The 12,187-nt window shown below is 41.4% G+C and overlaps 1 protein-coding gene across 2 annotated transcripts in view; it reads left to right on the top strand.

The window, feature by feature from the left end:
- Positions 1 to 11,811, top strand: part of EIF3A (eukaryotic translation initiation factor 3 subunit A) — a 32,346-nt gene extending 20,535 nt beyond the window's left edge. For both annotated transcript variants that reach the window (XM_006048451.4, XM_025274107.3), the window contains 8 exons: positions 307 to 429; positions 940 to 1,093; positions 1,719 to 1,903; positions 4,784 to 4,872; positions 5,422 to 6,167; positions 8,744 to 8,969; positions 9,680 to 9,861; positions 10,595 to 11,811. In XM_006048451.4, coding sequence (XP_006048513.3) covers positions 307 to 429; positions 940 to 1,093; positions 1,719 to 1,903; positions 4,784 to 4,872; positions 5,422 to 6,167; positions 8,744 to 8,969; positions 9,680 to 9,861; positions 10,595 to 10,824 — 1,935 coding nt within the window. In that variant the 3' untranslated portion in view covers positions 10,825 to 11,811. The remainder of the gene's footprint in view (positions 1 to 306; positions 430 to 939; positions 1,094 to 1,718; positions 1,904 to 4,783; positions 4,873 to 5,421; positions 6,168 to 8,743; positions 8,970 to 9,679; positions 9,862 to 10,594) is intronic.
- Positions 11,812 to 12,187: the final 376 nt, after the last annotated feature.

Here is a 12,187-nt window from a genome sequence, read left to right as displayed (position 1 = left end):
CCATGAACTGCAGCCCTCCAGGCTTCTCTGTCCTTCATTATCTCCAGGAGTTTGCTCAAACTCATGTCCATTGAGTTAGTGATGCTATGGTACTGTGGGGTTAAAGCTGTTTCTTACAGATGCCCCAAGTCTTTTTTATTCATCTTCTGTTCCTCATTGTCATCCTAGGGATCTGTTGGTATGGCAGAATGGAGGGGGCAGAGGAGATACTTAAACTTCTTCAAGAATATCTGTCAGAAATTTGGGATAAATTCATAATCAGATGATGAGCACTTTGAAATTTAACTTTGTATCATGTGTTTGCAGATTACTACGATGCAGCTAGAACGGGAAAAGGCTCTAGAACATAAGAACCGGATGTCACGAATGCTTGAAGACAGAGATTTGTTTGTAATGCGGCTCAAGGCGGCACGACAGTCTGTTTATGAGGTGAACTTCTTGGTTTCAGGGAAACCTTTATTCATGAACTTTTGCCTTAAGGATTCTTCAGTGTGGTGGTACATTCTCTGTCTTGAGCAAACATAATCATCATTCAAATAATATTTTAATAGAGATGTCTTGAAATTATTTCCTAGACTTAAGTAGCCATCACTATAAATGGATTTTTTCTGAAGGTGAAAATAGACTGCATTAAACTTGCTTTTGATATAAACTTTTGTTCTTTGATTCAGAAAGAGAAAAAAAACTAGATCGAAAAGTCCTGCTCTTAGACTCTGATTTAATCATTTGTATAAATAAATCCACTGTGTATAGATAATACTGTCAATTCAGAGTTTTAACCATTTGACACGCAAGAACTTATTATTTGGAAATTTGATTTTTAGGTTTGTAGGTTGCTTTTTATGGTTCCACCAGATTTAACCATGCTTTTGTAACTTATTGCCATTTTGTAGCCCTTGATAATTTGATTCCTTTCTTTTGGTGATCATTCAATTACAGGAAAAACTTAAACAGTTTGAAGAGCGATTAGCAGAAGAACGTCATAATCGCTTGGAAGAACGTAAAAGGCAGCGTAAAGAAGAACGAAGGATAACCTACTATAGAGAAAAAGAAGAGGAAGAGCAGAGGAGGGCAGAAGAAAAGATGCTAAAAGGTGACTATTTAGACCGAGACTGGGGCTGTGCGGCAAGGGGGATAATAGGTCTCCTCTGTACAGCCTTACTTAGGAAACGGGAGTGTGGCACCAAGGCAATGAGCTGCTTCACTGCAGCCAGCTAGTTCTCAGGTGCTGACAGCATGACTTGGTTCTCCGCAGTGTATTACCTGTGAGGGTGTTAATGTCCTCTGCCAGCCTATTTCAGCGATTTTGGTGTTCTTTCACAAACTTTGCCCTCGTATTTTTTGTCATTGTAGTCTGTATAGTATTAACATTTATTGAGCAAAACGTGCCACGTGGAGTTTCTCAAATGATCCTTTTTGTGGCATTGCAGATGCTCAGGTGTTGGGGTGGGATTCTAATATCTTTAATTGTGTTGAGTAGGATAATAACTTGTTTTCTTGAATATTTTCTGATATTCAAGTTTAGCTGATTGTAAACTATTTTAAACTTTAAAAGTTTAAAACTATTTTAAAAGTTTAAACTATTTTAAACTTGAAACTTTAAAAAGGGTTTTTTTCTACATTATGCTGCCTGCCTCTAATACCAGAAAAGTAGACATATAGCGCTGGTGGGAACATGTGGGTGGGAGGCACATTTTATAACCTGATGTGTCGTGCAGAGCGAGAAGAGCGAGAGCGGGCTGAGCGTGCGAAGCGTGAGGAGGAGCTTCGGGAATATCAGGAGCGGGTCAAGAAGTTAGAAGAAGTTGAAAGGAAAAAACGTCAGAGGGAGTTGGAAATTGAAGAAAGGGAGCGTCGTAGAGAGGAGGAGAGGAGACTTGGTGATGACTCACTTTCTAGAAAGGTAAGTACGAATGTCAGTGTTACCTGATGTGTAGTTAACAGCCAGGTCTCTGCATATCAGAGCTGTCTGCGTGTGTCAGTGTCTGGGCATGGTGTTTGGAATCACATTGTTCAGATTTAAGTCTGATATTGCTTTATCTTTCCAAAGACGGAGGGTTGCTCAGGACGATGGGGAGGGGATTAGACTTGTCTTAGCAAGCTGGGATTTTATAGGCTTTAGAGTACTTGTCAGGAAGAACTAATCCCGTGAAATGAAGTATTTGAGGAAAAGTAACAGTCATATGGAAGAGGAACTGTTTGGTTCCTTGAAAGGAGTTGCTATGATGTAAGGTCCTCAAAGATTAATTTGGGGGACCAGCCAGTATTCAACATTCCTTGTTAGAAATGCAGTCTCAGGCTCAGAGCCAAATCTTTTGAACCAGAATTTGCATTTTAACAAGATTACCAGGTGCTTCAAATGCTGGTCTAAGTATTTATTTTTAATTTCCATTCGTGTCCAAAGCGACCAGTGCTTCTGACTTTCTGACTTTATCTTGTATAAAAAGGGCATCTGATACCTTCTGGCAGTAGCTTTGTTACCTCCTTAAACCACATTGTTTCAAATCCATCCCTCCTTTGTGTCCCTGTGCTCCTGCCTTATTTAATTCAGCTGGTTTCTTTTGCCTGTATTACTTACAGGTCTTATCCCTGGTTGTCATCTTTCCCCCCAGCCTCAGACCTTCATCTGTACTGTGGCTTGCTTGGTTTTTCATAACGCATACTTGATTGTTACCTCTGCTTTCGGTTTCAGACCTTCCTTTGGGTCGTACTCATTGCTTGGAGCCCAACTAAATCAAACACAGCCTAGCAGTCAAGGCCTTTTATGTTTACTGTCGTTTTGTTAGCTTCATCAGTTGCTGTTTCCTTAGTCACTTCTGCTCTAGCTGTTCTGAGCTCGTGTTAGCTTTTATTGTGTCTGTGACATCTGCCTGCATGCTCTTTGTTTTTCCTGCAATGTGTCTGTGCTGTCCTTTAAATGAAATACTGCTATTTTTTTAAGGTTAGCGGTAAGTGGCTGGAGGGTTTATTGCCTGCCATGCCTCTGAGCCTTTATCTGTGCCACACCTGTATCAATGCTTCCCTTTATTGGAGGGTCTGCTCCTAGTTATGTAGCCTTCAGTTTGTTTTATAATATATGAATGGATTTTTAGTTTTGTTAGTCTTGGTAATTATTATGAGTGTTCTTTTCCTATTGGGCACTTGTGTGTGTGTGTGTGATTTGCTTGTGTGTGTGTGTGTGTGTGTGATTTGCTACATCCTGTTAATTCGGTTCTTCTGAAGCAGATGAGGTAGACCACCCATGGCTATGGATTTCAAAGGTTTTTATCCGCTTTTGCAGTTCTGTGTTCATGCTTTTTTTTTGTTGTTGTTGTTTCTGTTTGTTAGCTCCCCCTTCCCTTTCAGTTGGAGGGTGTTCAGTTCTTTCTGTTCATGTTTAATATGGTAGCTAACTGTGGTGACTATTTGCTATGATGTAAGGGTCCTCAAAGATGAATTTGGGGGACCAGCCAGTATTCAACATCCCTTGTTAGAAATGCAGTCTCAGGCTTTATTCCTGACATTTGTTTTGGCATTCATGCTTTTCTCGGCTCTTTGACCATCCATTGTTTTCAAAGTCTAAACTTACAGTCTGTAGATTTTGAGAACTCTTCCCTTTCTTTAGAACAAACAATGTGCAAAACAAACAAAACAAGCACTGCTGTGCTTGTCACATCTGACTCTCTGTGACCCCACAGATTGCAGCCCGCCAGGCCCCTCTGTCCATGGGGATTCCAGGCAAGAATACTAGAGTGGGTTGCCGTGCCCTCCTCCATGCTCTCCCAACCTAGGGGTCGAACCCAGGTCTCCTGAATTGTAGGTGGATTCTTTACTGACCGAGCCACCAGAGAAGCCCGAACAGTATAAGGCTTAAGGCCTCTTTGTCTCTTGAGTAGCACCTGTGTTGGTCATGCAGTTGTGTCCAACTCTGCAGCCCCGTGGACTATATATAGCTGGCCAGGCTCCTCTGTCCATGGAATTCTCCAGGCATGAATATTGGAGTGAGGAGCCATTTCCTTCTCCAGGGGATCTTCCCAACCCAGGGGTCGAACCCTGGTCTCCTGAACTGCAGGCAGGTTCTTTACTGTCTGAACCACATCTATTGAAAAGCTTTACTTAAATGTATTGCCTCCAATGCATTTAAACAATGTTTTCTATTTAGAAATCAATTAGCAGTTTTACAACTGCATTGGCAAGGTGATTTAGTTTAAAATATGTTTACACTGTATCGTTTTCCCTTTGCGTGTAAGTTTTTTGTTTTGTATATTCTATATTTTATTTTTGTGTATGCCTCACAAGAAGTTTTGTTTTTCTCTCACAGTTGTATAACGCTTCATTGGTTTAGCCAGTTCAAAATCATCCCCCTTCAGAAGTTGAGAGACCTGTCTGTGCTTACTGTCCTAATACTTAGCGGGAAGAGACAGGGTTCTTGACAGTAGTCTTGATCTTTTTAGTTCAGTAGATATTCTGCCGTATTCCTAGGAAGCTCTGAGAAAAGAAGTTCTAATGCTTCACCACGTCTTGGTTTAGCTGCCTGAGCTCAGGTCTTTACCGTCCACCCTTTGGCGTGTGTGCCCCATCGGTCAGGATCCAGCTTACGGAGAGCATATTGAGTTGTCTTAACTCAGGAAGATTTTTCTCCTTTTCTCTTCTTCTGGCCTTTCAAAGTCCTATTTTTTATCTCTCTTAACATTTCAGTTCTTTTTTTCATCTCTTTGTGCTATAGCAACTAGCTCTTTGAGGTTCCCGTTCAGTTTCTCTCAGCGGTGTTGCTAATGTAGTGACTCTCACTTGCTCAACGTAGGACTCGCGTTGGGGAGATAGAGACACAGAAGGCACTTGGAGAAAAGGACCCGAAACAGATTCTGAGTGGAGAAGAGGCCCTCCAGAGAAGTAAGTAGAATTAAGGAGAAGAGACTAATCACAGGTCCTGTTAGTATCTTCTTAGTGTTTTTCTAATTTGTCGTAATTTGTGGGGGTGGGGAAAAGGGAGTCATGAAGAATTGTATGCGTATCTATTACTGAAATGTTGGTCATGGTTTACTTCAGTGCTGCTGTAATTACTGACAGATATCTTGGAAAATACGTGCTTTAGGTTTTTCTTTTTTTAATTTCCTAAACTAATGGTATTTGAGGTTAGAGTATAGTGAATGGTTTCATAGTATTTTTCTTGTCATTTTGAAAGCTGGTAGTAATAGATTTAGAAATTGCTAAGGCATTCCTCAGAAAATGAAGATACCTTTTAGAGGCAGTTGTCTGCTTACTGGTTTATTTGTTGACATAAAATTTTGGATTTTGTGGTTTTTTTTTTTTAATTGGAACATACTCTTGTAGGACTAAGATTAGTGAATTTACACTTTGGAAGTGAGTAAAATCATTGCCACAGAGATCACATACTTTCTTAAGTATACTCTTAAAGGTGTTTGACTTGTTACTCTGTAGGGAGTGGAGACGTGGAGAAGGGCGGGACGAAGAGAGACCTCACAGAAGAGACGACGACCGACCGAGGCGCCTGGGTGATGATGAAGAGAGAGAGTCCTCTGTTAGACCAGATGATGATCGCATTCCCCGACGTGGCATGGATGACGACAGAGGCCCACGACGTGGTCCCGATGAAGATCGGTTCTCTCGCAGGGGGGCGGACGATGAGCGGCCTTCTTGGCGTAGTGCAGACGATGACAGGCCTCCCAGACGAATTGGCGATGAAGACAGGGGTAGCTGGCGTCACGCGGATGACGACAGACCACCTAGACGGGGACTGGACGAGGACAGAGGAAGCTGGCGCACGGCTGATGAGGACAGAGGACCCAGGCGCGGGCTGGATGAGGACCGGGGGCCACGCCGAGGAGGTGCGGACGATGAGCGTTCGTCCTGGCGGAATGCTGACGACGATCGTCCCAGGCGGGGCATGGATGATGACCGGGGTCCCAGGCGGGGCTTGGATGATGACCGGGGTCCCAGGCGGGGCTTGGATGATGATCGAGGACCTTGGCGGAATACCGACGATGATAGATTCTCCAGGCGCGGTGCAGATGATGACAGATTTTCCAGGCGCGGTGCAGATGATGACAGGGGGCCTTGGAGAAACATGGATGACGATCGGATCTCAAGACGGGCTGATGACGATCGGATTTCCAGAAGGGGTGATGATTCACGACCTGGTCCCTGGAGACCATTTGTCAAACCAGGTAAAATTGTGGTATTCAAAAAGCCAAATTGGATGCTTTATATATATTTACAAATGCTACCTGAAATTTTATACCAGCTAATCCCCAGTATTCTATGGAGGGTAGCAGGTTATTTCAGAGAAAAAACACAGGTCTCAAAGGACAACTTACATTTTGATTGTTAAGTAAGACGTGTTCCTGCTATTTCAAGGCTTTGAGGTTCTTCTTTCTGTGCTCGTCCCTAAGTATCGGTGTTCTTCAGGATCCTTCCTGGACTGGACTCTTTGTAGAAGTAATGAAAAATAAAAATAAACTTACTAATCATTTGTCTGTACTCTTGTCAACCATGGCATTATGTTCATGAGAGGAGTCCATTTCCTTTCTCGGTCTTGGGCCTGTTCATCCTTTCATACTTTTTTTTAAAATTTATTCAGCTGTGCTGGGAGAAGGCAATGGCACCCCACTCCAGTACTCTTGCCTGGAAAATCCCATGGACGGAGGAGCCTGGTAGGATGCAGTCCATGGGGTCGCTAAGAGTCGGACACTACCGAATGACTTCACTTTCATTTTTCACTTTCATGCATTGGAGAAGGAAATGGCAACCCACTCCAGTGTTCTTGCCTGGAGAATCCCAGGGATGGGGGAGCCTGGTGGGTTTCCGTCTAGGGGTGGCGCAGAGTCGGACATGACTGAAGCAACTTAGCAACAGCAGCAGCAGTAGCTGGGACTTAGCTGCCGAGCGCAGGATCTTAGTTTGTGGCATGTGAGTTCTAGTTCCCTGACCAAGGATCGAACCCAGGCTTCCATTGGGAGAGTGGAATTTTTATAGCTGCTGGACTACCAGGGAACTATCCCCCCTTCATAATTTTTATTATTCTCGAGTAACTGTGTACAGGTCTATGCCTTCATTACTGTCTTGCCCAGATGACTTTTCCCCATACCTTCAGACCTGTGTTTCCAACTTTTGTGTAGCACCTGGTCACTGACACTTCAGACACAACCTATGAAAACAGAATTCCACCCTGCCCACACCTCCCCCCTCCCCAGGGGAAAAAAAACAAACCCACACACGTTTTCTCTTCAGGGGCATCACTGTCCATCTAATTGTATAAGATGGGAGTTCTCCTTTACTCTGCTCTGTCGTCATCCTCGTATCTTTTCAATGACTGACGTCTTTTCAGCAATTTGTTTTGAAAGCAGTTTGAGCACCTGCCTGCCCCTTAGCCCGAGTGGTTCCTGTTGCATACTTGTGTTTCTTCTCACTTCATTCCATTGTGAGATGTTGTGGCTTGTGGGTAAGCTTAACTTTGCTGTGCTTTTTGTAACATGGGGATAATAGCATAGTAGATTCTCATTAATTCATGATAATTACATTTTTATAAAGTCAGTGAATACTGAACCATTGCTACTAAGGGAAATACTAGGTTAGGTTCCTGTTTTTTCCTGAACTCTGGTCAGTTTTTTCCAGCCAGTCAACACACAATCTTGTTTTAATTTTTTGTTTAAAGATACCTCATTTAATGTATATTATTGATTCATTAGCATTTAACTCCCTGGCCAACAGCACTGTCACTCATTTCTGGAAGAAGCTCATCTAACACCTGTATTTTCTCCCTAAGTCACATCCATTGCCTTTTTGTCTTTGGGAGAATGCTGGGGGTAACTGAAATCACTAAAAAAGCACAAAAAAACGTGGAAATGTGGCACTAAATAGGCCACTCAGAGGCTGCTTGTTTAAAGTAGGAGAGCTGCAGCCAGAAGACAGCATTGCCTGTTTAGCTCAGCTGAGAGCAGGCCCGTCAGGCGGCTCAAATGTCACCACTGGGTACCTGCCTGGAGTGACTGGTGAAAGTGCTGGAGTGCTAATTTTGGAATTACAGAGTTTTAGCAAGTAGCAAATGAACAGGTATGGAATTATCTGCTTATCTCAGAGCTGTGGATACAGTTGAAAGAGCCAATAATGGACGGTTTAGACTAGTGCTGTAGCCCACCGGAATAGAAATGGTAGTGATGAGAATTGTTGGCCTTGCAGCTATGAGATTTTCATCGAAATAATCTGCTTCCTCTCATTTCCTTTTCTGTGTGCGCCTGTGCATTTGTGTGCACACATTTTTCCTAGATTTGGACATCCCATGGCTAAGGGAGATACTGAGCAGGGCCAAAGGCTTTGTCCTTATTTCATGACCTTATGGTGGTAAAAGGAAAGAGTCTTTTTTGTTAGAAAGGTTTTGAAAATGTTGAAAGATACACCTGAACTCATAATTGGGGCTCTCTCTCTCAGATCTAGATCCTACCCCTCACCCTTGAAGTTCTCTGCTTAAATGAGTGGTCTTCACTGTCAGAACAGGTTTACAGATTTTTATACCTGAAATCTTTACATATGGAACATACAGTTCCTATGTGTTATATGTTAGAAAAACAATAATAGGTAGTCAAAATAGGAGTTGGTTCAGTGAAATGAGGTAAATGCATTTAGTTTTTTTTAATTATGTTAGAGTGTCTTAATTAGCCATTACAGTGGTGATGGATTAACATCAAGATTTGTTGTTGCCAGTCTGTTTCTTGAGTGGAAATTTTCATTTTTTTTTAAAACCTAGGTGGATGGAGAGAGAAAGAAAAAGCCAGAGAAGAGAGTTGGGGTCCACCTCGAGACTCAAGACCATCAGAAGACCGTGAATGGGAGAGGGAAAAAGAGCGAGACCGAGATAATCAAGATCGAGACGAGAACGACAGGGACCCGGAGAGAGAGAGAGACAGAGAGAGGGAGAGAGAGAGAGACAGAGAGAGAGATGGTGATCGAGACGACCGCTTCAGACGGCCAAGGTTTGATACTCTGGTTAAGACTGTGGCCTTATGGTTAAAATTCCTTTAATGTTGTCCTATGCATTCCTGAACTTTTTGAAAAAGCCATTTTTGAAAAACATGCTTCCCCCTTTCATATATTTATCTAGTAGAATCATAGATTTTAAAAAATTTCAAGGTCATCTAATTGAACCAGATTCCTCTTTTCAAAGAGGGGACAGGCAGGCAGGCTGGTGCTGTCTGTATACAGGTTGTGTGGCTCTATGGTGGTGGAACCAGTCCAGGTTCTGCCCTGTCCATTACTTTTCCCCTGTGGTTGAGGTCCGTTATTGCTTTTAAATTATTAAAAAGCCCCTTTGCTTTTACTAGTTTTAAGAGTTCTGGCTGTCTTCATCTGGTCAAAGTGGCTTTGTACTAATCTAATCTAGATCAGCACCATTCAGTACAGTTTCCTGCAAGGATGAAAGTGTCCTGTAGATGTAATGTCCACACACAGTAACCAGCTGTCACGTTTGACTGTTGAGTGTTTGGAAGGGGTAATAACTGTTCTTTTGGACAATGCAGAGCCAGATGTTCTCATTTGACTTCATGCCTGAAGCATCAGTTTGAGGTCAACTCACGACTTTAAAGTTTATTCCTGTTATTTGCTGATCTGGGTATTATATATCCATTTAAATTTACCCGTGTTGTCTAACGACAGAACTTAACTTGTCATTTAAATTGGCTTGCAGGGATGAAGGTGGCTGGAGAAGAGGACCAGCTGAGGAGTCTTCAAGCTGGAGAGATGCAAGTCGTCGTGACGATAGGGACCGCGATGACCGGCGTCGTGAGAGAGATGATCGCCGTGACCTAAGGGACAGACGAGACGACAGGGACCGAAGAGGACCGCCTCTCAGATCAGAGCGTGAGGAAGGTAGAGATGTGCTTTCTGTGTGACCGCTGAACACCGGGAAGCCACAGTTGATGAGGGGATTTATTGTCTCTTTAACTTGTGTGAACACCAAAAATAAGATGGCCAAGTAGATCATTTATTCCATTTAAAGTTCATGGTCTTCACAAAGTTACTGGAGAAGGAAATGGCAACTCATTCCAGTACTCCTGCCTGGGAAATTCCATGGACTGAGGAGCCTGGTAGGCTACCGTCCATAGGGTTGCAAAGAGTCGGACAGGACTGAGCAACTTCAGTTTCACTTGCATTTTGTTTAAAATGACCATGGCACTTTTGCCTCAAAAGCTTTTACTATTTATTTGGTTTTACATCGAGGGTATTTTCTTCTTTTACAGTATAATGAAATACATTTCACTTATTTGCTGTTAAGTCTTCAATGGGAGCCAAAAATCCTGTAAAAAATTTTTATCCAGCCAGAATTTTGTCACCTTATCCTAAATTTTTTAAAAATTAGGACACTTCCCAGGCCAGTGATTTCTTGGTGCAAGTTGGTATTTTTGTCTATTTTAAAGGTTTTTCAGTAATTGTATCAAAATGATTAAAATGTATTTAGCTTTTTTTTTAATGAAGATTCTCTATCATCTTCAGTACTGGATTTCTGAGTAATTTGAGGCATTCCTTTTGCTTTAGTTCTATTTAGTCTGAGCTGATAGAATACAGTACAAATTTATTCTCTCTCCTTTTCTTTTAATTAAAGTAAGTTCTTGGAGACGTACTGATGACAGGAAAGATGACCGGGCAGAAGAGCGGGATACTCCTCGTCGTGTTCCTCCCGCAGCTCTTTCAAGAGATCGAGACCGAGACCGAGACCGAGAAAGGGAAGGTGAGAAAGAGAAGACCTCCTGGAGAGCTGAGAAAGATAGGGAATCTCTTCGTCGTACTAAAAATGAGACTGATGAAGATGGATGGACCACAGTACGACGTTAAGTCTCAAGATAGTGGATTCAAACTCATGTCTTTACATAGGTTTGATCACATTCAAGGATTATTATATTTGTGCTTCAACCAATCTAAATTGGATTCTTTAATGTCTCACCATAACACAAAAAGCATGAACTTGTATTAATCCTATATAATAGATTGATCAGGCACCGCATCCACAGACGGTTGGAAAACCACGCCATGTTTTTGAATTTAAGGTGTTGCATTATTTCGTCAATCATTTGTTTACAAAAAAGAAAAACTAAAAATAAATTTAAAATGAGAATTCTTCAGGTATTGAGTAACACCTATATCTTGGTATAGACCTGATCTTTTTTCTTTTGATTTTGAAATATCTGGTATTAATTTGGAATGAAGTAAGGTTCTGTTATAGAGAATGTATCTGAAGTCTCTAAAACAGGGAGCTGAAACAGTTCTCACACCATTGAGACATACCTCTAGGTATTTTGAGGTATTTACTAAATTCAGAAGGTTTTTAGGTTTACTCGAAGTGCAGTAAACATTGCACACATTGGATACAGTGGAGTTTTTGGTAGATTTTACTTGAAAGAAGGTGAGTATAAGCCAACTTGTGGTCATTATTATAATGACGAGAATACTGCTGGAGTGTGAATCCAAAACAGATATAGCTTTTAAATTTTAAAGCATTTGGTAAACTGTGGCTGAGTTTTTTCTGTTGCCAATAGCAAACTGCTTTTCCATTTATGGAGAATTCATGCCTTTCAAGCATTTTAAATATGACAATATTTATAAATGTGTGGTTTGGAGGAATTCTTTAAATTCTTTTTCCTAATTTCCTTTCTCTTCAGAATAGATTCTTTCAATAAGTAATTTGTAGTAATGACTGTGTTGACTTCAATTTTGGAGTGTAGTAGCTATGTTCAAGATTAACTATTTGGTCTTATTGAAGCCAACACAGAACTTGCTGCTGTGTTTTTTCTTCAATGATAAATAAAACACTTACAGAATTTGTTTTAGTGTTGATTTGTGGTTAGAGTTAGTGTTTCATATATGTTTAGCTTACATATTCCTTGAGTTTATTTCACTTGAGGTTTTACCAGTGGTATTAACTTTCTCACTGTTGAGTATCAAAGAAAATAACCTAAATATAACAAAAAGCAAATGTGGCTAGGATGTTTCCACTAAAGTGTCCTCCTCTGTTACTGGATGAACCTCTTAGTTTCCCTGTAAAGTTGTCCTGTCTGTATGGGGGTGTGTGTGTGTGTGTGTAAAGTTGCGTTTCCCTGTAAAGTTGTCCTCTCTGTGTGGTGTGTGTGTGATGTACATCTTGAGTTTTCCCCTGAAATTAAAAGCATAATTGATTTCACAGAATGTTAATTGCAAATTT

Source organism: Bubalus bubalis, chromosome 23 (assembly GCF_019923935.1).
Source record: "Bubalus bubalis isolate 160015118507 breed Murrah chromosome 23, NDDB_SH_1, whole genome shotgun sequence".
Taxonomy (NCBI): Eukaryota; Metazoa; Chordata; class Mammalia; order Artiodactyla; family Bovidae; genus Bubalus; species Bubalus bubalis.
Note: the sequence above shows the minus strand (reverse complement) of the source record. Positions and strands in the feature narration are given on the sequence as shown.